General features: G+C 54.7%; 1 protein-coding gene across 3 annotated transcripts; it reads left to right on the plus strand.

Annotated features, from left to right (window-relative positions):
• Nucleotides 1–341: 341 nt before the first annotated feature.
• Nucleotides 342–26,188, plus strand: RCC2 (regulator of chromosome condensation 2). 3 transcript variants are annotated; one of them, XM_060141269.1, is made up of 13 exons: nt 342–392; nt 1,522–1,807; nt 7,395–7,488; nt 10,479–10,622; nt 13,179–13,310; nt 13,679–13,767; nt 15,107–15,221; nt 17,308–17,474; nt 19,344–19,524; nt 19,820–19,925; nt 20,789–20,861; nt 22,888–22,965; nt 23,734–26,188. In XM_060141269.1, exons 2-13 carry the CDS (start codon nt 1,529–1,531, stop codon nt 23,836–23,838), a joined length of 1,563 nt encoding a protein of 520 aa, XP_059997252.1. In that variant the 5' UTR covers nt 342–392; nt 1,522–1,528; the 3' UTR covers nt 23,839–26,188. The 3 variants fall into 3 exon arrangements, with proteins under 3 accessions (XP_059997252.1, XP_059997251.1, XP_059997253.1); XM_060141268.1 differs by having other exon boundaries at nt 355–496; XM_060141270.1 differs by lacking the exon at nt 342–392 and adding an exon at nt 1,058–1,072.
• The last annotated feature ends 183 nt before the right edge of the window (nt 26,189–26,371 follow it).

Consider the following 26,371-nt stretch of genomic DNA (forward strand, 5'->3'; position numbering starts at 1 on the left):
CGGATTCGTGAGCGAAGTAACTATTTTCCAGCGAGTGTCCTCAGGTGACCTGTCTAGACATGCCCAGGAAAAACAATCTAACACTCTCCTAACCCCCAAAGTAATCTCTGACGCGCTGGACGTGCTGCGCCGCCTGCGAAACGCGCAGGACCGGGGAGTGAAGGCTGGCGGCGTGGCGCCCAGCGCAGGCTTCGGTGGGCCGGGCTGCCCCGCGGGCGAGGGCGGGGGCCGGGCCGCCGCCGGGTCCGCCGGCCGGCAGGGGGCGCGGGCGCCCCGGGACCCGCGCCGCCTGCCCCGCCGCGCGTTCGCTTGCCGCCCGGCAGCACATGTGTTTCTGTTTTGTGTTGTAGCATTTGTTCTGGAAGCTTGTATTTACATTTTAAGTGTATCTGGTGAGTGGGCTGGAGACCTCGTCTGGGCTGGGAGAAAAAAAGCCCTTCGGTTCTTTTAGTCTCTCCTCTTCCTTTTTTCTCCGGTTTCTCATCACTCCACGCAGGTAGGGGCTGAAAATGAAATCGACAATGATCAGTTTGCGGGGTCTGGGAAAGTTTTTTTTTAAAGAGGAGAAAAGGTAAAAAAAAAAGAAAAAAAACCTGGGGGAGGTTGGGGGAATTGAATGAATTAAAAGGGGAAGGAAGGCGGATCCACGTGGTTTAATCGGAGACAGACAGAGATCCCATTGTTCAAAATCAATTTAAAAAAAAAAAAAAAGCAGACAGGGCGAAGGGGCAGGGACGCTGGGGGAAAGTAGCGGCGGAGCCGGGCACTTTGCAGCCGGGATCGGAAGGATCGGCTGAGCCGCACGCTCGGGGAGGGGCCGGGAAGAGTGTCGGGCACCATTAAAGTTTTTATTTTTCGTGTCTGTGCGAGCAGGTGTTTGGGGCCGGGGGCCGGCTCTATTTGCGCCACCACCCTCCCACCCTTCTGTGGGGGGCAGCCAACCCTAAGGGATTCGGCTAGACCCCGAGGTCGGAACCCCCAAGCTGGAGCGGAATTGGGGACTCAGGCGGGGGGTGGAGAGAACTGCATTTGAGTGGGCTTGGGGACGGGGGTGCGGAGACAAAAGCAGCAGGTGGGGCCGCCGCGGAGGGGGTAGCTCCTTCACCAAGGTGCCAAAAGGGGGTCTTTGAAGTGTCCCAAAGCCTTCTCTAATTAAAACCTCGGGGATCAGAGACTTCCTTTTTCTTTCCCTTTACTTTTTGGGGACCTGGCTGCAATTATGATGCGATGTAGGCAAACCTAACTTGAGGAAGGGCCCGGGGGGGGGTCTCCATTTTTTTCTTTCCCTGAGCGGATTGCAGTCGGGGACCTGGGCTCCTGTGCGGGATTCCCCGGAGGAGGCGCGCCGGGGCCCAGGAGAGGCGCGATTTCCTCCCGGCTCGCCCCCTCTCCGCCCACCCCGCGGCCGCCACTTTGGGGAGGGCAGGGGAGGAAGTGGAGGCCGGTGGCTCGGCTGGCTCCCCTCCCCCCGCGCAGTTTATAACCCGTCCATTGTGCGCCGCTGCCCCGTGTCTCCTCCAGCGCGACCATGCCCAGGAAGAAGGCGGCGGCGGCCTGGGAGGAGCCGAGCTCGGGCAACGGCACGGCCCGTGCCGGGCCCAGGAAGCGCGGTGGTCCGGCCGGCAGGAAGCGCGAGCGGCCCGAGCGCTGCAGCAGCAGCAGCGGCGGCGGTAGCAGCGGCGACGAAGACGGCCTGGAGCTCGACGGGGCCCCCGGCGGGGGCAAGCGCGCGGCGCGGCCGGCGGCAGGCAAGGCGGGCGGCGCGGCCGTGGTCATCACCGAGCCTGAGCACACCAAGGAGCGCGTCGTGAGTGCGGGGCCGGGGCAGGGGGCCGGGGGGCAAGGGCCGCGGCACGTCACCGCGCGCGTCCTGACCGGGGGCGGCGGGGCCGGCGCAGGCCGCGGGCTGAATCATCGCCGCCGCCACCGCATAACAAAAGGGCGCGGGGCGGGCGCGGGCCGGGGCCTACCCGACCCCGCCGCCGCCCACCCGCGCGGCCGTTGGCCGTTGGGGCGCGCGCCCCGGGCCCCCCGCCGGGGGAGGGGCACCCGGAGCCCGCGCCCGCCCGCGCGAGGGGGTCATGGCCCCGCCCCCGGCGCCGCTCGAGCCGACTCCCTCCGCCTCCCCTCCCCCTCCCGCCCCGGGAAGGGAGACTTTTCCAAGTTGTCTCCGGCCGGAGGAGGGGAGGCGCGCACCGGGCCCGGGGCGCGGCGCAGCGTGTCCTCGGTCGCCCCTGGCCCCCTCTGGCCGCCGGTCGGCCCCGGCACCGCGGGGGAGGGGGCCGCCAGCGCGCTGCGGGAGCGGCGGTTCATGCCGGGGCTTTGAGGTTCCCGCCGCCTCGGCTCCGGCGCTCCGGGGGGGCGGGGCTTGGCGGCAGCCGCGCATGCCCCGTGCGGTCCTGCGCCGTCTCGCGCCGCCGGGGAGGCGGGGGTGGCGGGCGCCGGGGCAGGGTGCGAGGGCGCATGCTCCGGAGAGCCCTCCCCCTGGAGGTCGGGAAGGGCCCCCACACCCGCAGAGGTGTTTGGGCTTTGTTCGTCACTTGTGGTCTGAGGGAACGGGCGCTTGGTGTGGGCTCGGTGCAGCCCCCCCTCCACACCCCCGTGGTCTGAGTGGGCTTCAATTTGTTCATTAGAGTTGGGCCTTCAAATCTTAATTAAGATCGTGACCAATTCATATGCCTGCAAAACCCTGCGGAGCAAGAGATGTTACGTGGGTTCAGTGATGCTCAAACCCCACGGGTTTAGTGTGGGACATGTGTTTAGGGTCAAAGCTTTCACCAGATGCTCAGATGACTCCAAAAGAGTTAAGAACTTGCACTTAGGGTCTAGAGTCTCACGGTCTGGAGGGATCCTTTTCTCAGTCCGTACCAGCATGATTTCCCCCGGGGGAGTTCAGACAGTATTTAAATGGTTAAAAATAATTGCACTTCTAGGTCCACTTTATAGGTGAGAAAACTGGGGCACAGAGTCTAAGGGACTAGCCCAAGATGACATGGAGCTAGATTTCCATTGGGCTCAGGGTTTTTTTCTGATGTCATCCTTAACGCCTCTGCAAATTGTTCATGTGGAGATGGCTTTGTAACTGCCATCTCAGTGGAAAGGGTCAACGTGTTAGATGGTGGAGGAGGGTGATGTTAAGGAGAGCCTGTATCACTGAAACGTGTCACCTGGGGTTGGGGACCAGGCCAGGACCAGGGTCATGGCCATGACCACAGTATTGAGAAAAGGGAGCGCAGGGACTGTTTTCCTTTAACAAATGTGATCTTCTGTGCGGGACTCCAGACATTTTCCCTCCAATCCTGGTGTTAAGAGGGAACTGAAAAGAAAGGTCAGCTGGGCTCTGCCTCTGCTGCATTGCCTCTCGAGTGTTTCCAGTCAACCTTTTAGAGTAATGAGTTTTGTTATCAGGAAGTAAAAGATTCTTACCGTGATGCTGAGATTCACCCAAGGAGGTAGTCACGGAGAGAGAGCATGTGCAGTGGACTGGCCAGCACACCATCAGGAGACTGAGGGTCCAACGAATGATGCTCTTCTGTGCTTCATGGAAAGTGCACACCTCAAGCTTTAAGTCACTTTCACTTTTAGCATCCGTTGGTCCAGGGTCAAGGCCAGGCCCAGGCTGTCCCATTGCGTTCCCAATGCCTTGCCCTAGGTGGGCATTGCCCCGAGTCCTGGGTGAATCCCTGGTGCCGGGTTCCTAGACTCCAGGGGAAGCGCCTGGGAAGTAGTCCTGAGAATCCTGTCTGCTGCCACAGGCCAGCGGCCGTCCCCAGCTCTTTTCAGAAAGAGACTTTTTACTGAGAGTTTCGCAAGCCTCGCTGCCGTTCAGGGCTGTTGGAAGGAGGTTTGTATGAGAGCAGCTGCCAGGAGTTGTCTGAAGCCGTGTTGCCTTCAGTTACCTCAAAGCGGCAGATGTTGGGCTTGTGAAAGATGAACCCCAAGTACTTGTATGGTTGAGGGACAGAGTTGCCTTGAGGAAAAGCTGTGTATTTTTATAAAACATTCTTAGGATTTCAGTCTCGGAAAATGCTCTCTCCAAGGACCTCAGGTTTCCGTGTAGTTGTATCAGATGAGCATTTTACGACCCTCTAGGTTTGATGCAGCCCGAATTCCCTGTGAACTTCATAACCCTGTCGGTAAAGCGAGCAGCCTTGGCTGACTCCTAGAAGACAGGTGAGTGTCACAAGCTGTCCAGGTCTTTGTAGTTCTTCTAGTTTTGGGTTGCTCAGGTTTTGTGGGCCCCGAGACAACTCTGTTCCGTCTGAAAGGACCAAATAAATACAATTGAAAACTGAGCTTGAAGCCTGTCTTAGTCGCTATTGATAGCCCACTAGGGAGTAGGCGTTGCGGCCCTCTCTCTGAGTGGTCTTCCCTCCGCCGAGAGCGACAGCCTTCTAAATGGATGCGTGTTAGAGATCGACTCTCAGCCTCGTACATGTGCTCCTGGCGCTTGGGCAGTGATTCAAAAACCGCTTTGGGCCAGAAACCCCATTTTGTTGATTGCAGAAGCTCGGAGCATGTGTCCTGGCCAGCGAAATTCACCCATCCTGTTGGCAGACTGTCCTCCCAGCTTTTCTGCCACATGATATTTAGACATGGGCAGTATGTCTGCCGATTTCATCCAGAAAACAATCTCTTGACCCATCGGTGAAGCCCAGGGAGGGTCCTGTAACCTCTGGTGCTTGCAGCCCTGGCAGCTGTCCCTGGGGTTCCTCTGGATGGAGCCCCCCGCATCCGGGGTCTTTCCCACCTGTGGGCGGGTTCAGCTCTGTGACAAAGAGGGACATGGGCTGTGATTTTTTTTTTAATTTTTATTTATTTATTCATTTTTGGCCGCGTTGGGTCTTTGTTGCTGCATGTGGGCTTTCTCTGGTTGTGTCGAGCTGGGGCTACTCTTTGTTGTGGTGCGCGGGCTTCTCATTGCGGCAGCTTCTCTTGTTGCAGAGCACGGGCTCTAGGCGCATGGGCTTCAGTAGTTGTGGCTCGCGGACTCGGTAGTTGTGGCTCGTGGGCTCTAGAACACAGACTCAGTAGTTGTGGCACAAGGGCCCTAGAGTGCAGGCTCAGTAATTGTGGAGCACAGGCTTAGTTGCTCCGCGGCACGTGGGATCTTCCCGGACCAGGGCTCGAACCCGTATCCCGTGCACTGGCAGGTGGATTCTTAACCACTGCGCCACCAGGGAAGCCCATGACTGTGATTTTTAAGTGGGTGTTAGGAGTTCTGGTCCTTACTTGCATTTTTTATTTCATATAAGGTGGAGGGAAGAATTGAATTATAAGCAGCCTACAGCAAAGAGTTATATAGATGATAACATCTAACGTGTGAGGAAATGAGGCCCATGACAAAAACACAGTTAAGGTACGGCTTACCACCCTCCTTGGACCACTGTCACTGGAGGAAACAGTTGACCAGTGTTGATCAACGTTTCCCACAAACACCTTGTGTCGGAAGGCTTGGGGTTTTGTATAAATGCTCAGCTGGCTCGATGGGCCAGTACACATAAGCCCTTGTCCCCTTGTGCAGGTGCTGGCATCGCCAGGTCACAGAGGAGACCCTGCTCGTGCCCAGGGTGATGGCAGCTAGTTCTGGCAGAGCTGCAGTTTCCGCGGCAGCCAGCAGCACTGCCGACCTGTTGCTGTGCTGAGCGCCCCTTGGTGTGGAGTAGTTTAGCCGTATCTGCCCACCTAGGGGCCGGTGGGGGCAGCCTGGCCTGAGGTCACGGTTCTTCCGGAATCCTCTCCCCACCATCTGGCCTGGTAGCTCATTGCATGGTGCTTTGGTCCATTCTGAGTCTCTGCTGCCCCTCCACGTAGACCCGAGGAATAGTGGAGAGCAAGTCAGTATTGTGGGCAGAGACCCAGGGCTGCTCCTTCCACTGGGAACTTGACAATCCCCTGATGCTATTTGTCTCCTGCAGTAGACCTGTAGAATGTTCCAGCCAGGCCCGCCAGTTAAACAAAGAAGGGGAGATAACCAGGGGAAACTCGGCTCCCATTCAAGTAATTGGAGTCTGGGTGCTGTGGGGTTGGACTACCCCGATTAAGGTCATTCTCTGAATAATTGAAGTGCGGCGAAGTCATCCTCCAGTCCTGGCTGCTTTGTCGCCCCTTTGCATTGCTGAGCATGGGTGCGCCCTGTAGATGGACCGTCTGCCTCCAGCCCTGTACTCGTGGCTGAGCGGGCGAACATGACAGGACCGGCGGGTGGTGGGCGGGGTGTGCCCATGACATCGGGTTTGGGTTGCCCAGAGTTCCCTAAGAAACAGAATGCCCCCCATAAGGATGTGTTCCTCTTACACATGCATGTACTGGGCTGCCAGCACGTACCGCCCGGGCAGTCACTGTGTAGGGCTTAGAATGACTGGATTTGCAGCTGTGTGGCCTTTTTTTCCTCAAAGCCTTCCAAGAATGCTTCTGTAAACCGAAGGAAAACTCCTCCTTTGCTTTTAACGTCCTGGGATGCTGATGATGTAAAGGATGAAAGCAGAACGGGAAGTTACTGCTTCCCTTGCCTGTGTGGAACTAAGTGGAGCCTTCAGAAGTGGATCTTTGACTAACAGTCGACTTTAAAGAGTGTACTGGGCGTCTCAGAATCGAAGGGAAGGGCTGAGCACAGAACGAGTGCCACCCGGACTCAGACAGTGGCCTTTTTAAGTGGCACATGCTCCCCCTGTGACAGTGAGAGCGTGTGGCCCTAGTGATGGAGGATGGGGACTGAGGTATACTGGCGGGGCCACTGGCCATTGGTCCCCTGGCTCTCGGCCAGCAGTGAGGACGAGCCCATCGGAGGCTGCCTCATCTGATCCGCCAGCCCCATGTGGGTCTTCCTCCCTCCAGTGGAGGAATGAACACGGGGCTCTGCTGTTTTCCCCCGCGGAAGGCTCCTGGCAGCGAGGGCAGTGCACAGGGAGGATAGGAAAGTCAACCGATGGGATCGCTGTGCAGAGATGCCCCGGGCCCCCAAAGCCTTCAGGTCCATGTGAGGTATGCTGTGCTTGCAGCGGGAAGATGCAGCCTTGGCCCTGAGGACAGCGGTTTTAACGCTCACTCCCTGTGTGACACAGCAGGCCTATTGCAAATACCTGTACAAGGCAGTCTGCAGAGCGGAGGGGAGGAATTGCATTTGGCTTCTTTTGTAGACTTTTGCCAAAGATGTTTTAAAGAGAAACCAAAGGATAAAAAAGACCCTGGGCTTAACCGATGAGCTGCTGGGGCAGGTTCGGGATTCCACGTATGGAAGGGGCTGGCGAGGTGTCCCTCTGTCCGCTGTGTGAACCGCTGAGGGACAGCGTTAACAATGAATTATTCTGTTTCCTGCTGTCGTTGGACAGATTTGGGAAGCTAGAAGCAGCGTTACAAGCTAATTCTTTCTCCCTCTCTCTTTGTCTCTGTAGAAACTTGAAGGGTCTAAGTGCAAAGGGCAGCTTTTGATTTTTGGGGCAACCAACTGGGACTTGATTGGTCGAAAAGAAGTGCCTAAGCAACAAGGTATGAGAAACAATTTCTAAAGAATAGAAGACGCTACTATTGATTGAGTGCTTCCTGTGTGCGAGGTGTCCAGTGTGATTCTGGGGACTGTCCGCAGGTAGGTATTCTCTTTACAGAAGTGCTCAGAGAGGCCAAGCGATTTGCCCAGGGCCACACAGCCACTCTAGTGATGGGGCTGGATTTGAACCCAGGTCTTGGGCAAGTCTCTCACTTGGGTACAACTCTGCTTTTGAAAATTCCATTGAGATTAAACAGAAAAATATAAGTAGTAGCCTCAAATAAACCTCGACACTTTTTCCCCCATCTTCTCATGTCACTTATTTTCATTAAGATGAAGAGGCTGGTGCTGTGGAATGTCAGAATGTCCTCGATATTTGTCACGTGTCAGATGGCGAACTTGTTAGACATTTCAAAAGAGTCCACGTTTCCTTGCAAACTGCCAGGTTGTTGCGGGAACTGGTTTGACAGAGCAAGTAGCAGTCTGGAGTGGAGGAAGCAGGGAAGCCCTAAGAAGTATCTTAGCCCCCAAGTGTTTTTAGAAAATTGGTGTCTTTTCTCAGGAGAATACTGGCCCATCCGAGAGAAGTAAGGCTGGTACTTTGCCATATTTTATGGCTTCTTGATTTCATTTGGAAAGATTCCCAAAGTACTTACCGGCATTGCCCGGTGAACAAATATTTGCACACTGACACTCCCTGGGGCCTCAGGATGGGCAGTGGAGATGACCTTAATCCATGAAAACAGCGGGCGGGGTTTCAGCAGCACTCAGGGTCCAGAGGAGTTAGAAATGGGTTTGAGCCATTTTCTTCCTGTTGGGAAAAGTGCCCAGCCTTCAGGACCAAGCTCTCAGCCTGAGCTGCCTGATGGCTGGTGTCACCTGGAACCTCTCCTGGGACGTGATAACATCAGTCTCCCTGCCAGCCCTGGCGCAGGTGTCGCATTGTTTCTCCAAGCTGTTCTTTAAATGAGTGGCCCACTTGCAATTAGAGACACGCAGGCCCCAAGCGGCAAGTAGATTCCAGAGGGGAACCCATGGCAGAGCGGGGCCGCCTCTAGTTGCAGGAATTTTGCCCCACTTGGGCTTATATTAAGAGTGCCTTTTTGTCTTCTCCGAGGCCCACCTTTGCTTCCCAGATGTTTCTCCCTCTGAATGAAGTTTTATGTAATTAAACAAAAATTTTAAAGTCTTGCAGTGTCTTTCGGCTCTCTGTGAACTAGCCAGTAGACGTAACGGGAAGGGAGGGAGAATTTGTTTTCCCACGGGTGCCAAACATGAAGGGAAGAAGGATTTCCCCTCCCGCCCTCACTTTTCCCAGTCCGTCCCATTCTCGAAGCTGCCTTCCTTCCGAGAGCCCATCGGCTCTTGGGTACGCGTCACTGGATCTCAGAAAGTCAGCAGCCTCCTTCGTTTTCATGATAACACAGTGATTTTGTGCTCCACCTCTGACCGGGACCAGGCCCTGGGCATTAACGACCTCCAGCCAGGCCGAGTGGCCCGGGACCGCTGCTCTGCATTTCGTATGACTAGGATCCCTCTGAAGAAGGTTCCTTGGGAGGCCCCGAGAATCCCTGCCTCTCATGAGCTGATGACATCTTGGGCACTGACATTCGTGGAGCTCATGCAGGGAAGATGCTTTGGCAGATCAGACCATCCACTCAGCTGTGAGGGGGTCCGCTTAGCCACTCTGGGTCAGCCTTGGTGTCCCGTGGCGTCTCCTGGCACTGCGTGTTGTCCACAGGCAGGGCACACGGCAGTCATGCCACCATGATGAGCAGACGTTAGCATAGGTGTGAAGGCTGTCGTTTCTGGTTTGCTCTTTCCCAGGAAATTGCTGGGTCTTCTTTCACCTTTCAGTGGTAGAGGAGCGTCTTCAGGTGGAGAAGCTCAGGGGTGCCCTGACTCATGGTAGGGAACTTCCCTCTCTTGCCTGACCCGCCCCAGGTAGTTCAATGAGAGGCCACACCCGGCACCCTCTGCTGGTGGGGTGCGGGCAGGGTGGGGACGGACGGGAACAGTTCTACAGAGTTTCTCGCGTGGAGCCAGGTACTTGATGGAGAAGTTGACCTCTCAATCCGTTCCAGCATCCAGGTCAGTCTGACACAGTTGATTTCGGCAGCAGCTAGCATTTCATAATAGTCACCACGGACCTAAAAATGGGCTCGTTTTTCTGTCCTTGAGGGCCCCAAGTTGAGGAAATTAAGCCCCAGATCGGCCACGCCCTGTCCACTAACAAGGTGAAGGGGGGGGTGTGATGGAGGCGGCTGTCTCTCCCCGCCCCCCATGCCCGCGAACGCTTCCCAGTGCCCTGCCCCAGGCACAGGGAGGCCCTGGCCCTCGGGGTGGGAGGCACGGGAACTCAGTAGGATAAGTGCTGTGACAGGATTCACAGGGCGCTGGGGTCCAGAAAGCAATGAGTTGAAAGGGGGATGCGGGCAAGGAAGGCTTCCCAGAGCAGGGGGTGTTTGACCTGAGGGGTGAAGAACAGAGGCAGGGGGCAGGAAAGGGCCTTCCGGGGGAGCAGATACACGGGCGGAGCTAGGGGTCATGACTCGGCCAGCATGATGGGACTCCTGAGAAAGATGGGGTGCAGGCTCGGGCTTGGCCCCCAAGGGAGCCTCGTGGCTGCAGGCCCCCAGCCCCTCCCCATCCCCAGGTAGAGGGCCGGGAGGGTGAGGGAGACTGGGGGTCTTCTACCTGCTCTTCGGGGTCGGCCCCCAGCCAGCGGGGCTGCAGGGTGGAGGCGGTGGCACCTGCTTCTCGGCCACTGGCTGTTGGGCAGGTGGGTTCGGGCCAGAAACGGAGGTGGAGCGGTATCAGTGCAGATGGCCACTGACGGGTCCACACCGCTGGTGCGCTGCCCCGGGAGCCCCCGAGGGTGGGCTTTACGTGGGGAGTGGGGGGCGGCCCTCTGGCTGGTGACACTGGGGCAGCTCTCGGCACCCACCGGGGCTCTGCAGCCGTTTGACGTGTGTTCCCTTTGCCTTCGCAGCCGCCTACCGCAACCTCGGTCAGAACTTATGGGGGCCCCACAGGTACGGGTGCCTTTCGGGGGTCCGGGTACGGACGGTGGTGTCGGGGTCATGCGCCGCCCACAGCCTCCTCATCACCACGGAAGGGAAGCTGTGGAGCTGGGGTAAGTACCACGGGGACGCGGCGAGACCCGTGGCCCGGCCCGCGGGTGGGCTCCCGTCCCCCATCCCCTGGAGGGGAGACCCTCGTCCGCCCTCCGGGGCTGTGCTGCTTGCTGTGCGTTTCCTCTCTTCCTGATGCCCGGCTAGTCTGTGCCCCGTGAAAACATCGCTTCCTCCCTCCTCTGCCAGGTTTCGGTCTGTACGTAACCCCCGATTTCTCTGAATCCTCTTCTTTAGGCAGCCTTTTCCCGAACGTTCTGACTGACTCTGGATCTGATATCGAGGTGTGCCTAGTATCGAATTCCTATTTTAGGTGTGCTGTCCCCCCAGCACACAGCACGGTGTGACGTAGACCTCTGTTCTTGCCACTTTAAATGCCACCAGCTTTGACATCTGCCACGTGGTGACACCAGCCCGAGTCTCTGTTCCTCTGTTTCCTGTTCCATCGCCCCAGAGAGTTGAGTTTGCTCTTTCCAAGGTGATCTGCTTGCCCTGCCGCTGGACTCCCTCGCCTGGGTGCTGGGGGGCGCTGTCCTTGTCTTCTAGCCTCCCTTCCCTTTCAGGGTCCCCTGCAGAGTGCTTCCACGCCGCCTGCCCTGTTTCCTCGTCCAGAGCCTTCACACAGGTCCCGGCTGGGGCTCAGTTTCCCCCACGCCCTCTGCTGCCTCCTGGGCTCTTCTTCCCGCAGGCGGTGTTGGTGTTTGTCCTCACCCTTTGTTTCTGGCCCTTTGGCTAGCTTTGGGTCCATAAGACTGCATTTTTATTTTGGGATGTTTGAACCTTTTTTTTTTTTTTTTTTTTTGCAATTTCATGAGTGGCTGTACCAAAGTCCAAATACATTAACATCTGTCGTCTTCCCTGCACTCTGCTAATTTTGTAATTCTGTTGAAAAAAAGCTAACAAGTGTGTCTGGCCCAAATTTAAACTTCATAGTTTCTTGGTGACACGCTGACATTGCCACGATTTTCGTTTGCTGCCAGTTGGCGCAGGGTTGTGTCCCTCCCCCCAAACCCCCTTCTGCCCATTGCGCCAACCCTGAACGCAGCCTCCTACGTCGGGGTTCCCAACTTCAGGTGTCCTCTTTCTGATCTCTCTACTGAATGTCACTTTCATGTTGCTTCTAAAAACGTCCCCTCTGCCGACCCCCTGGGCAGGGAATGATTCTAAAAGCTGTGCGTCTGACCTGCCCCAGAACAAAGACGTGTCCCATGAGCAGACTTGCCGCTGTAGGGGGGATGAGCCAGTGGGAGTGTCATGAGTCCACAGTGAGTCCCTGGAAGGCTCAGGGCCCAGTCCAGCGCCCGAGAGCCTCAGTGCTGCGGCCCGGAATTCACGGGGTCTGCACCCGTTGACCACCTGGGCCTCTCGAGCCAAAATACCGCGTCCGGTGCTCGTTCGTGCCTTTCACAGTGAACTTGGGCAGTTTCCATTAGAAGCTGGTGTCCGCCTGTCCTGCTGGAGCACCATAATCAAAGCCTGAGGACGGTTTTCCTGTAGTAACGGCGGCTGGTCACCCCTTCTCGAGCCCTGTCCAGGACAGTTGAGGCTCATCTTTGTGGCTCTGCTCCCCCTCTTTCATGACTGCAAGGTCAAAGTTCATTGTTGGGGAAGGATGTGGAAACCTCCCCCGCTTTCCGAATTGCCTGGCTTTCTGGCCCCATAAAATCTCCCGAAATGTTCGGTAACAAGTGTGGTTCTTCTCTTAGAGGTACCTGGGAGAGGCCCACCGAGGTGCTGAGTTTGGAACCCTTGTAGCCTGTGTTGAAAACTAAGTACGGTTTAGGGGGGCCAGCCTTCCGGCCCCCCAGCTCTCCACACCTGCTTTGAGCTGCAGGGCTGTGTCGGGGCAGGACTGTGGTGCAGAGGGCCTGGCAGGTCTCGACCTCCGGCACCCCCTGATTCCACGCCAGCACAGCCCCGGAGGTGGAGGTCAGCCCGTGGCCAGGGAGGGCCTGTGTTCAGAGCAGGCTTGGCCTTTGGCCGTCGCTGGGGTTCACGTGGCTAAGCGTCCTGCGAAGGCTGGTCCGTGGGAGGTGGGCTTAGAGAGGAGAGAAATACAGGGTCCACGGTAGACGCCTGGGGCGCTGAGGGAATCAGACTCCTGTGAGGCAGGTGTTACCGTCTTAAAATACCTCGGAGTGAAGCGAGTGAAGGAATTGGCACCTGGCAGGTGTGGTGAGAAGTGAGAGCTGTGAGCTTCCCTGAGCTCGTCCGCTCGTGTGTACCATCCAGGTTGAACCTGGTTTTCTTCCATTTCCCTCGGGGGCAGAGAGCTGGCGAAAGTGCTCCGATCTGTCCCAGCCACTGCCCCAGAAAAGAGGGTCAGAGCAGGTGAGGTGGTGGCTGGTAGCCGCACGCCGAGGCGCCTCTGGGGACAGCCCTGCGTATCTCATCTAGTCACCCGACCCCACCGGCAACCTTGAAAGGCTGGCATTGCCTGCGGAGCCGGGCTTGTGGGTTTGGAGGGCGCCTTCTGGGAGACCCAGCCTCGCCCGGCAGCTGCTCCAGCCGCCCTCTCTCCTCCTCCCCGCTTTATCTATCCTGCTCCTGACCCGCAGGGCGAAATGAGAAGGGCCAGCTGGGCCACGGCGACACCAAGAGAGTTGAAGCCCCCAGACTCATCGAGGGGCTCAGCCACGAGGTGATCGTGTCCGCGGCATGTGGGCGGAACCACACCTTGGCCTTGACGGGTAAGGAAGGGCCGCTTCCCTCAAAATGGGGTCAGAGGCCAAATGGTCCACCTGGGGCGGGGGGTGGGGCTGCCCCCGTGACCCATGGTCACGATCAGAAAGATGCCCAGGGAGCCCGCTGGACAGCTGCTTGAGGCATCGGGAGCCTCGCCCACGGGCACCAGTGGCTGGGGCAGCGGGAGGGTCTCTGCTGGGGAGTGGGTCTGCTCTGAGGTATCTGCCCCACCCCGTTTTGGAGAATTGTCTCTCTTGCATTCTTCCTGGCAAAGGAGCTGTTTTTATTATTTTAGAGCCTTTGATTCCAAGCCTAGTTCTGAATACTCAGCATTATTTTCCCTTTGGTGATGAATGTTGTTCTTTCCTTCCAGAAACGGGCTCCGTGTTTGCGTTCGGGGAGAACAAGATGGGGCAGCTGGGCCTCGGCAACCAGACGGACGCCGTGCCCAGCCCCGCACAGGTGCCCGCCCTCCTCCGCCTTCAGGGCCTTTGTTTCTCGTTGCTTTGGGGTTGGATTTTCTGGGGTGAGATCAGACATTCCTCTCCATTGTTTGAGTTACTGGGTCCCTTGTAAAAGGAGGATCTCGATGCTTTGAGTGGGTCAGGTTTAGTAGATGTTCACAGGTGAAGAACATCTCTAGAAACAGTTTTTCATTCCGACTGAAATAATTTGTTCCAGAGGCCTGTTTGCAGCCTGTTCTATTCCAAAGTGAGAATTGTTACATGGATGTGATTGGTCTTTATCTGAGAATACTCTGAGTTTTGACTTTGTAACAAGTCACCGGCCAGGTACTTAGAACACAAATAGGAGGTCGGTCGTCTCTTATTCCTGAGAAACTTTGGAGTCATTTGGAGGCGTGGGATTTATACCTAAAAAGTGAACTACTGACATAAGGCAGCAGGATGCTACAGTGAGTGTCTGACGAGGGAAGGGACTTGGGTTTCTTGGTCTTAAAAAGAGACCTTGACCTTGGCCAAACGTACCTATAGTTTGGAGGATTTTCGAGGTGTTGCTGTTTTGTTAGCCATTTGCTCTGCAGTGGAATGTGACGGTTCCCAGAGTGAGCCGGGGCCGGGACAGAGCCCGGGACTCAACATCCCCTCCCCAGTCTCATCGCCTTTCCCTGCGATTTCCCGGGATGTCGGTACTTCACGCCCTCCAGTTCCTCCAGTCTGGCTTTCCCAGACCGATTAGTTTGCAATAGCGAGTCTTCTAAGCACTTTCTCAGATTTGTTTCCAAATCCCATGCCAAATTACTCAAGGCCTTTGCTGTCTTCCAAGTTCCTAATTTCGAACCATTATATTTCTTCTTCACACCTTCAATTAAGGCTAATTAGCAAGCGGCTCTTAACAGTAGTAAAAGAGAGTGTGAAACAGTTCATTTTACTGGTTGGCAATAACGCTTATAAAAGCTTTTCTTTTTAAAGTTGCGTGACATCAAAACTAGTGACTAGAGTGGGATTTGGGAACTACATGTGATTAGTTTTGTTTTCTGACACCTTCGTGCCCACGCCAGTCAGTTGAATGCAGCATTCACTGGGCACCAGGATGTGTGAGGCACAGCATTGTGCATTTTGAGGGTTACAAAGACCCGGGGACATGATTTGCTTGTCTGAACTGACTCTATACTGGGACGTATTTCTTTACATACATTCTAAGCTTTGTTGCCAGCATTGTTGGGTCCATTAGAAGTCCTTTGTAGCCTAGTAATTGTTTCACACCAACCTGTGAGGAGGTAGAGACTTTATCAATCGTTAAAAAAAAAAAAGTCTAAAAGTCTGCTGTCTTTTCTTTTCAGATAATGTACAACGGGCAGCCAATTACCAAAATGGCCTGTGGGGCTGAATTCAGTATGATAATGGACTGCAAAGGAAACCTCTATTCCTTTGGGTGCCCTGAATATGGTCAGCTGGGTATGCAAAGTACATTTTTTAAAAGCTCTGTAATCTAACTGTATGTTTAGAACCAGAAGTCAGTGTGGGGCTTGCACACACATGATAGAAATGTGGGTAATTGATCGCAGATAATAGCCTTGATCCATTAAGTGGATGTCCTGGTTAGTGGACCAGCATGTCATAATTCATGGGGTTGTGGAGTCTGACAGTGACTTGCCTTAATGAAAGTCAGGGCTTGAGTCTGACAAAGGTTTTTTTTTTCTGATTTGGGAATTCATTTTTGTATAAAAGGATATCAAAGCTTTTTTTTTAATCAAACCACCTTCATTCATTTTCATATTTAAAGATTTGCCTTCATTGAAAGTGAAATTATACAAGAATAAGGTTGTTTTGAAAACCTCGGCCTGAGCCATTATTTCAGGTATACACACGAAGAGCCCAATATCATGAAAAAGTGGGATTGTCTTCCGGATTTTCATCCCTAAACAGAAGGGATGAAATTTACTTATTATTCATTGAGTAGAAAAGTAAAACTCAGCAGGTAGTTCTCATCAGTTCTCAGTGAGTGGAAAATGACTCTCCATCCTGACTTTACAAGGTCTCCATTTTCTTTTCCCATCTGACACCGAAGTGTTTTTTTTTCCCCTTTCTGGCGTCTTCCCACCTTCCAGCTCCTTCCAAGTGGGAGGTGAGGAGTGGGCGCCCTCTGCTGGCTCCTGAGTTTCACGCTGCTCCGGATCCTCTGCAGCCCCTGGATCTGGGTTGCCTGGGTCTCCACGTCATTAAAAGCAGGCAGATGGAAGATAGTATAAATAGAACGAGGAGCATCTCGCTGGCCTTTAGACTTTAGGGAACAGTGACTTTGTGAAACTAAATATACCTAAGTCAGAAGTGAATAAGAGAGAACAGCCCCATGCACATTCAGCTTTGGTTGCCAGGGAGTTGCCAGAGACTGTTGGAGAGACCGTCTCCGTGCAAGTTTCTGGTCTACTTCCGGAAACGTGCACAGCCCCCCTGCTGTCTGTGGCTGCCCCAGATCTGCAGACAGGCAGCTTGTCGCAGCAGGTAGGTTTTCCTTCAGGAAAATGAAATGCCCCTGGCAATGAGGATGACAGCTAACGTTTAGTGAGCAGTTGCCACGAACCAGTCCCCATTGCAGCACTTTATACCGAATCTCATTTGCTTGGTTTACACTTGTTTAAAGGTATTTTGAGAAGTTGGCTTGATTTATATCTACAGAGTCAGTTAATCTTCCCAGTTTATTTTAAAACCGGTTTTCAGTGTGATTGTCCAAACCCAGAGAGATCTCTTTTCAGAACTAGAACTTGACCTCGGAAGGTGCATCCCCAGCGCGCACTCACCCCCGTGCTTGCTCCCACGACGTGTCAGGCAAGGCAGAGGTGAAACGTACATTTAACTCTGCTTTAACGACCACGATGATGTATTAGGTTACTGGTAATTCATAAAAAAGCAAGCCTGGGGGGCTTCCCTGGTGGCGCAGTGGTTGAGAGTCCGCCTGCCGATGCAGGGGACACGGGTTCGTGCCCCGGTCCGGGAAGATCCCACATGCCGCGGAGCGGCTGGGCCCGTGAGCCATGGCCGCTGCGCCTGCGCGTCCGGAGCCTCTGCTCCGCAACGGGAGAGGCCACAGCAGTGAGAGGCCCGCATACCGCAAAAAATAAAATAAAATAAAAAGCAAGCCTGGGAAAGTGGCTTGAACTTTTTTGTCCGTTCTCGGCCCGTGCAGGGCTCCTTGAGGCCCCCAGGTGGGGCACAGAGAAGACCCTTCCTTTGGATCTGGAGCTTCCCACTTTTTTGTCCACAGCCCAGCCCAAACGTACACTCGCAAAGAATTTTCACAGAAGTCCTCGTTACAGATGGTGTCCTCGGGTGTTTCTTACTCTGTTCTATTCATTTTTCAAAAAAAGGAAAAAACTGGTTTCAACCCACAGCACCGATTCTAGGCCCCACAAGTTGGGTCGCGCCTCAGGTTGGAGGACGCTACCTTGGTTGACAGGAGTCCCCACGAGGACCTGCCCAGCCTGGCTGGGCAGGTGCTCTGTGCTATGGCCGCTGCTGACGGCCGGCCCTGTGGTCGCTGCAGGACACAACTCGGATGGCAAGTTCATTGCCCGGGCGCAGCGGATAGAGTACGACTGCGAGCTGGTACCCCGGCGAGTGGCGATCTTCATCGAGAAGACGAAAGACGGCCAGATCCTGCCGGTCCCGAACGTGGTGGTACGGGATGTGGCCTGCGGCGCTAACCACACGGTAAGGCTTGAGCGTTTCTGGCCTTTCTTCTGGCTTCCAGGGTGTCACGTCAGTGGAGACCCTTGGCTTTGCAAAGCCAGGAACTGACCCTGGCCCCCTCGACATCCCGCCCTCCTCAAGGGCTTCCCACCCTCAGTTGTCCCGGGGCGTCATTCTCCCCTGACAGCTTCTCCGTGGCGTCCACAGATGTAGCTGAACGTGCAGACGCTTTGGGTTGGGATCATGCAGTAAGAGTGTTTCTGCTTTTGTCTTTTGTCTAATAGAACATCATGGATGTTCTTCCAGGTCGATAGACAGTATCTCCGACGGGGTGTTGAACAGACTCAGTCATTAAGGGTGTTTCCTTTCCTTAAAGGTCAATCTAGATAAACGGCAATAAAATTTTGTATGTGCATCTTTTTTTTTTTCTTGGCCGCTCGGCATGTGGGATCTTAGTTCCCTGACCAGGGATTGAACCCGTGCCCGCCGCAGTGGAAGTCTTAACCACTGGACTGCCAGCGGAGTCCCTATATGTTCGTCTTTTTATCTTAGTTGCGTTCCTGTGGTTATTTTGCCTGAAAATGCCTGAGAGTCAGACTTGGTTCTCGTCTCGCTTGAAGGAGCAGGGCCGGGGCTGAGAGTTCAGAGGCAGGTCGGTCTCCTGTGTGCAGGCGACTGGCTGGGTAACCTCAGGACTGGGAGCTTTCAGTCCCTTCAGGTCCAACAACTGATTCTCCCTTGTACAGCGTACTCAGGAGAAATAGATCTTACTTAGGCTCCTGGTGTCAAATCATGTTAATAAGTTGTACATTCACATGATTCAAACATGAGACATCAGGGATGCTGTGAAGAAAAGAAGATGGATTTAAAAAAATTTTTATTTATTTTTTAATTTTTTATTTTTTAATTGAAGTATAGTTGATTTACAATGTTGTGTTAGTTTCTGGTGTACAGCAAAAGTGATTCAGTTATACGTATTCTCTTTCATATTCTTTTCCATTATGATTTGTTACAGGATATTGAATGTAGTTCCCTGTGCTATATGCTAGGGCCTTGATGGTTATCTATTTTCTATATAGTAGTGTGTATCTGCTAATCTCAGACTCCTAATTTATCCCCTCCCTGCTTCCCCTTTGGTAACCATAAGTTTGTTCTCTGTGTCTGTGAGTCTGTTTCGTAAGTAAGTTCATTTGTGTCACATTTTACATTCCACATATAAGCGATATCATATGGTCTTTCTCTTACTTCACTTAGTATGATACACTCTGGGTCCATCCATGTTGCTGCAAATGGCATTATTTTGGTTTTCTTCATGGCTGAGTAGTATTCCATTGTGTATATGTGCCACATTTTCTTTATCCATTCATCTTTCCATGGACATTTAGGTTGTTTCCATGTCTTGCCTATTGTAAATAGTGCTGCAGTGAACATAAGGGTGCATGTAAGAAGATGGACTTTAAATTGTTGACATGTCACTGTGCACACTGCACCTGTGACCAGGTGGAGGTCACCTGTGTGAACCTGCCTGAAGGAGAATCCAAGGTGGGCGGGGCTTTTCCTCTGGGCTCTGTCTGCAGTCTAGTCAGGATTGAAATAGGAAGTGGAGTGCAGTAGCCTGCTCTGGAGACATCACCCTTGTGTTTCTGATGAGGGAAAGGGGAAGACTTGTGGCTTTAATAATAATAATTTGTTAGGGATGGAAAATGGTGTCCCTGGCCGGGAAAACATCCTCGCCATGTGGACCCGCTGCTGGTGCCTCCCCTGTCAGAGGCCGGTGTGGGTCATCTTGGGTGTTTCTGCCCTTTGCCCTTAGCCCTGGCCACAGGCTCTCAGAACAGCAGCCACCCCGCTTGTCCCCTGTCCCAGCGCTGCATTTTCTCTCTCCTGCAGCTGGTCCTGGACTCCCAGAAGCGCGTCTTCTCCTGGGGCTTCGGTGGCTACGGCCGGCTGGGCCACGCCGAGCAGAAGGACGAGATGGTTCCCCGCCTGGTGAAGCTGTTCGACTTCCCTGGACGCGGGGCGTCCCAGATCTACGCTGGCTACACCTGCTCCTTTGCCGTCAGCGAAGTGGGTCAGTGCTTCCCCGTCTGGGCCTCGGGAAGAAGGCATCCAGGGCCAAGTCGCGGGTTTCCCTCCCTGGCTGTGTGCTCTGGTGGGGAGTCCCGTGACCTTTGCCCTGTTCAAGACCAGGGACCTTGACTTCATCGACCTCCTGGATTCTTTGGACAGAGCCGCTTGTGGTCACCGGTGCCAAGCGCCGTGCCTGGCGGGTCCCAGTCCTCTTCCCTTTCTCCTTTGATGTTGCTGAGATGAGGATCCAGCTCTTGAGATGATGATGACAATGGAGACGCGTTTGTCTTTCCCAGGTGGTCTGTTTTTCTGGGGGGCCACAAACACGTCCCGGGAGTCCACCATGTACCCGAAGGCCGTGCAGGACCTCTGCGGCTGGAGAATCCGGAGCCTGGCTTGTGGGTACGTGGCTGTGTCTCCCGGTTGGACACACCCAGGAGGCGCCTTGTCCCTTGAGGGCTCCACTCTTCCCATGGGGCATAGGGCGCACCAAATTCTAGAGTCAGGAAGGGGAGGGACTGTGCTTGGGGCAAGAGGGGTTGGGAGGTCTTAGAACAGGTGACTCGCTTTGCTGCTTCTGAGGGTTTCGTTCTTCGAAGGCTTGGTGTGCTCTGTTCGTATTGCAGGTTCAAATCATATTTAGTTAGGAAATTTGAGTTACTGTGACACAGTGGGACCAAGAAAGTATCCTCAAGTCAGTGATTTTCCGTTTATTTTGAGGACACCTGTTGAACTCTGTAGCACTTCTTGATGAGGAGTTTGATAATGTTCATCACCTGCCTGGTTTTGGGGAGATGACAGTGTAGTTAGTTGTTGGGGGTTCGGTGTGGTTTTAATCTGAAACCTCTAGCCCCGCCCAGGTTGTCTGGCAAGTTCCGCCCCCTTTGGAATAGACTCTCACTTCATTCTGATTTGTTCTCTTCTCCTTTTCCCAGTGTGTTTATTCATCTAAAAGTGACCCCCCCCACCCCAAGAGCCCTAGAGCTCGAGTGGGGTGGGGCGGGGAGATCTGGGGCCCCGAGGCTCCTGGCTCTAAGGGCTTCTGCAGTTTGGCCCTGCGCAGGACAGCATTTGGGCTTCAGAAGCAGCCCATTGGCCCTGTGCTGTGTTGTTTGGAATGGAGTTTTTAGTGGGCCCAGCTTGATTTTAATGCTAGTAGGTCACACCCTGCAGGGAGCCCACGGGAAGTGCCCTGGGCTGCTGGGTGGGTGAAGTGCAGCGCTGGGCTGCCGCCCCCGGCGGTGACAGCCTCTGCCCGTTTGCAGGAAGAGCAGCATCATCGTGGCCGCGGACGAGAGCACGATCAGCTGGGGCCCGTCGCCGACCTTTGGGGAGCTGGTAAGCTGGTCCGCCTGGCGGAGGCAGAGCCCTCTCTGGGTTCCCTGAACCACCCCTGAGAACTCGCAGGAGGAGAGTGTGTGCGTGCGTGCGTGTGTGCGCTCACTTGCGTGTGTGTGTGTTTTTCCTTGTTGCTTGAAGGTCTGCGATATTCCCTAATGTTTAGATCACTTGAGGTTTAATGAGTTTGCTCATCAAATAATTGTGAAAGTTCTTTCTGTCCACATTGTTAAGTTGAAATGGGGAAGTTTCAGATCCCATTTCCCCTCATGTTTTGTAAACCGTTATTGTGGGATGACGTCAGTAGGAAAGAGGATGGTTTCTCTTCCCTCTCCCCAGGAGAGTTTCAGTCGACAGGAGCAGCTTGTCCTTTTAAACGGGTGGGGTCGGTTGTGACCATGCATTGAATCTTTCTGGTTTCCAGCCTCTTAGGTCTTTTGGGGACATTCTTCTCTTATTTTTCCCAAATAAGTTTGTCTGTGTTCCTGCTTTTAATCTCAGTCACTTGAGTGACTAGAACCCATGGCCCTCGGATTCCCCCACACCTTTGGCCTCCTCAACCAAACGTCTGATTCTTAGCTTTCTGGGGTGTGGCAAGTCCTTAACTTTTAACGTCTTCATCAAGAACAGCCGGGCTATGGAGCTCATCCTGACGGTCTACCTGTTCTACCTGCAATTTGATCGTCAGCCTGGCTCTTTTATTTCCTGCTGGGAACTCGGCCTATTTTCCCTTCCTTCTGCTCTCATGGGTAGGAGCTGATGGGGTGATGGAAGGAGGCGGGTGCTTCTTGACCCCCTGCGCCATCTCCAGGGCTGGTGGCCTGAACATGCCTTTTCCTCGGAGCTGTGTGCCCGCTTTCAGTCTGGTGGCTTCAGAGGGGGCCCCACGTGCCGCACACGCTGGGGGGCCCTTCAGAGGTGGCCCCATATGTGGAAGCTTGAAAGAGACTGAGAACCTGGCCCAGTTTTTTTTTTTTTTTTAATTTATTTGTTTATTTTATTTTTGGCTGCGTTGAGTCTTTGTTGCTGCACGCGGGCTTTCTCTAGTTGCAGCGAGCAGGGGCTACTCTTTGTTGTGGTACAGGGGCTTCTCATTGCGGTGGCTTCTCTTGTTGCGGAGCACAGGCTCTAGGTGTGAGGTCTTCAGTAGTTGTGGCGCGCGAGCTCAGTAGTTGTGGCTCGCAGGCTGTAGAGCGCAGGCTCAGTAGTTGTGGCACACGGGCTTAGTTGCTCTGCGGCGTGTGGGATCTTCCCAGACCAGGGCTCGAACCCGTGTCTCCTGCCTTGGCAGGTGGATTCTTAACCACTGCGCCATGAGGGAAGCCCCCTTGCCCAGTTTTTACGGGTTGTTCTTAGAGAAGGACAGATGTTCCTAGGGCCCATCAGAAATAGACTCTGAGTATCGATTTGGAGACTAGAGGGGAACGAGGGGGACTTGGAGGGCAGCCTCTCGGGTGAGGAGTTGGCGTGGCACTTGGCGGGTGGCAGCTGAAGCTCATCTGCCGTGTGGGCCCCTCTTTGAGCTGAGCTGAGGGACCTGTCCACCTTGAAATCACCCATCTTCACACCACAGCACGTGACAGAACCCCCACCCCCGCCCCAAGCAGTCCTTGACCGTCCCTTCCATCTCCGGTGTCCTGGAGTCATTGCTGATCATGGACACAGGTGGGGATGGGGACAGCCAGCATTCCTTGTGACCTGGTGGCCCTGCAGGGCCGCAGTTGCCATTTCTTCTGCCCTCGCCATGGTGTCATCTGACCCGTGACTCTCCCTAAAAGGTGTCCTCATCACATAAACCCCTATAGCTCACGTCTTAGCGTCTCGGGCCTGGGGTTAGGAACCGGTCACCTGCTGTCACCTGTGGATTCTTGTTGCTGCCCGGGCCTGGCTTTGGGTCTGAGACGGCGGGGCTCGGCCACAGAGGCTTCCGGGCCCGTGGGAGGTCCAGCCACATGGTGAGGTTCCCTCTTTCTGACTGGCGTTAGTGACCCGGGTTCTGTGAGCATCCCTCTGTTTGCCTCACCAGGGCTATGGGGATCACAAGCCCAAGTCTTCCACTGCAGCTCAGGAGGTGAAGACGCTCGACGGCATCTTCACGGAGCAGGTGAGTGAGGAGCCCTGGGCCCGGGAGTGGGGGGCGGCCGCGGGAGCAGAGAGAAAAGAGCAGAGTTGCATCGTGCCTCTTCCTGCTTCTGCTCTTTGCAGCCCGCTTGAGCCGCATCTGACATCTCCTTGTGTAGCTTTCCTGTGCCCCGTGCTAGCGTTTTCTGCTGGGTGACGGGGAAGGCACAGAGGTGTGCCGGCTAGGCCCCGCGGCTGCTGTCAGCCTGAGGGACACCGGCCAGAGTCCAGCCACAGCAGGTTTGCTCCAGGCCGAGTGCATCCCTCACGTCAGCTTGGTACCTTCACCCAAGACTCTATGCACCGTTAGGCTGTGGGCAGCTGGTGGGGCGAGGCCTCTCACCAGGCTGCCAGCCCTTGTCACCGATACGCACGTGGGGCTTGTGCCCTTGCACAAGGCAGGGCTGTGGTCCAGAGGGGCGCAGGGAACAGGGAGCACGGTCCCGAGTCCCTGCAGCTTCTGCAGGCAGTCGGCATCCAAACGCTGCTTGGGGGGCCTCCTTCCACCTTGTCTCCCGGGGCCGCCCAGAAGGCAGGCTAGCAGGGCATTGGTGGCAGGTCACGTTGACACTGGTGGTCCTCAGCAGAGGGCTTTTCTGAGCTTTTCAGGATGCCTCTGTTTTGACCTCTGTACTGACCCCCGTTGGTGAGCCCAGCTTCCCTGTGTCCCGTCGTCTGCGTTGGGCTTGTCGGCCCCAAACTCTGCCTAGCCGAAGCACCCTTGCCCACCCAGCGCTGGTTTGTCCCCCAGGTTGCCATGGGTTACTCACACTCCTTGGTGATAGCGAGAGACGAAAGTGAGACGGAGAAGGAGAAGATCAAGAAACTACCAGAGTACAACCCCCGGACCCTCTGATGCTCCCGGAGCCTCTCCAGCTCCACACCTCTCGCGGCAGCTGTCATTTCCACGTGCACTGGGACGGGAAGTCACACGAGGAATTTTCAAAAGCAAAAGTTGACCGAAGGTGCATTTTTGTTAAGACTCCCTGAGGTTCCGTTTTTATAAGTGATTCAACGTCAACTACCTTTCCTGTATGCTTTCCAAAGTGTTTTTTTTTCCCTCTTAATGATTAATTAAAATATTTGCTCATAGTTGACTTACCATTCCTACAAAAGAGGCAGAAACTTTGAGCAATCTAGGTTTGTTTTTTGTTTTTTTTTTTTTAAGTTTTCCTTTTTTACCCCCCTCTCCTACATACACTTGTCAAAAACACCCCTTCCCAGTTGTGATTAGCATGGTGAGCCCAGCGGGTGCTACCTGGGAGAGGCGTCGCCACACGCTCAGAAAACAGTGTCCCTTGCGGGAGCCGGCAGCATCTCGGCAACGACCGTCCCTGGTGGTCAGTCTCCATCCAAGATGGCGCCCGTGTGCTCGGAAGCATCTGGGTCGCTTCTCTCCTGCTTCTCCTCCTAGCCCGGCTCAGGCCGTGTGTGTTCTGCTTCTCCCCTTGGCTGCTTCTAAGCCCCCCGCCGCCTTTTGGCCGCGACATTATTAGAATCTGCCGTCTTCCCCCCTGGTGGGGGATCTGTGTGTAGCCATTTATATCTGCTTTAGCTGTAAAAGAAGTCCAAATGAAAAGCAGGTGAATGTGGAACCAGTGGGGACTTGCGGGGGTGGGCAGGTGTGGGGACAGTGTACGTGGTTCCAGATGCGGCTCGAAGGCTCCTCTGAGCCGGGGCCGCCTCGCCAGCACCCGCCATTAGAGACTGACCAGCCAGCAGTAAAAAGTGCATTCCGGAGTCCTTGCAAAGAAGGATCAGCCCTTTGTGTACCAGCCTTTATCGCCTTTGTGCTTCTGTCTTTATTCCGAACCCCTTCCCCCCGCTGGATCCTGCTGGAAGGGGCCCGGTCTGTTTCTGAGGCCCGGGTTCCTGTTCCGCTAACCCAGCTCTCTAGTCACGTTTGCTTGGCTGTGTAACCAAATAGTTGGGATCACGGAAGAAGTCCCCTTCCCTGCGTGTCAGCACAGAGGCTGTGACTGCCACCCCGGCTCCCCGCCAAGTGCCCTGTGCCCGAACCCGTCCCCGGCGTCGCGCTGCGTGAGTTATGAGGTGCCTTTCCCGGAACCCTCCTCTCGCTTGGACCCAAGAGAGGCGACAGCTCTGGCTGGGGCTCTTGGTTTCGAGAGGGTCTGGACTGGTTTGGGTGCTTTAAAATAGATTTTTTAGTTCAGTGGTGCTTATGGGCGAAACGGGGATAGAACTTCAGTGTGAGACTTGGGTGATGGGAAAGTTAAATATTGGTCTTTTTTATTATTATTTTTTGCTTTGCTATTGTTACCACTTTTGTCTCCATGTTAAAATGCCAAAAATGATCTAGTCGTTGTTGCTTCTTTCCCTACTCGTCCCCCCTGCCCTGTCGCTCGGGGCGGTGGCTTATGCCTTCGCAGGGCGTGTAACGGTATCTGTCCTGGCCAGTCCCAAGGCCTTGCGGGAGGAGGCCAGCCTGCCTCTTTCTAAGATTTAGTCTGACTTTGTGCTCGTCTCAACTGTCCTGTGTTTATAGTCCAGGGGAGAAGCTTCTGCAACTTCAGAGCTTCTGCTAAACTAACCTGATTTGTCCAAATCACCCCCCAACTACCATTGCTGACTCAAGCTTCCCTGCATAGAACCCCTCGGTTTCCTGACAGACCTCTTTCCTGGAATGGGCTTCGGCGCACGTGCTCCTTGTACCCGTGCAGCCTCCCTTGGGTTGTGCAGTCAACTAGAGGGTCAAGGGAGCAGTAGCCTGGGTCCTGGCCTTTGCAGGAGCTGCCCTTGGCCAAGTGGGGCTTCAATCTTCAAGTGGACTCATCTGAAACCCACCGCCAGCCCGCTCTCAGGCCCCCTGCCAGGGACTGGAGCAGGAAAGGGATGTCCCTTCCACGTGGAGACTGCCCTGTTCTCCCACAATCACTCCTTTGGGCTTAGAATTTTAAAATGAACTTCCTAAGGGGGAAAATCCTTTAGAACAATGAGTGGGGGGAGACGGTCCTGCGCTCCTAGAGGAAAGAACACAGCAGCGGGGCTGGGGTGCGCTGATCCTTCGGGCTCCAGACGTGTCTTCCAGCTCAGGAAGGTAGACTGGATGGCTTAGCGCGAAGGGGAGAGTCCAAGGAGAGGTTGTGATTTGGTCGAAGGTGCCTGGTTTAGTGCTGTAATTGTCTTTTTTTATATATATATTTCTTGGAGTAAACATTTTAAATAAACGACATCATTGTTTACTCTGTTTTGGCTTCTGCACTTCTTTTTCAGCGGAATGAACGTAAGAACACGGAACGGCTTCTTGCGTGAGCCCTTCCTGCCCCGGCCCGGGCTCCCACTCTGGGCCCCAGGGAAGCACGGGTTGTTTTAGCTTCTAGGCTTGAGCCCTGCTGGGGTTGGGAGGTGAGTGGAGCTCCCGGCTCTGT

Source organism: Lagenorhynchus albirostris, chromosome 2 (assembly GCF_949774975.1).
Source record: "Lagenorhynchus albirostris chromosome 2, mLagAlb1.1, whole genome shotgun sequence".
Classification (NCBI taxonomy): domain Eukaryota; kingdom Metazoa; phylum Chordata; class Mammalia; order Artiodactyla; family Delphinidae; genus Lagenorhynchus; species Lagenorhynchus albirostris.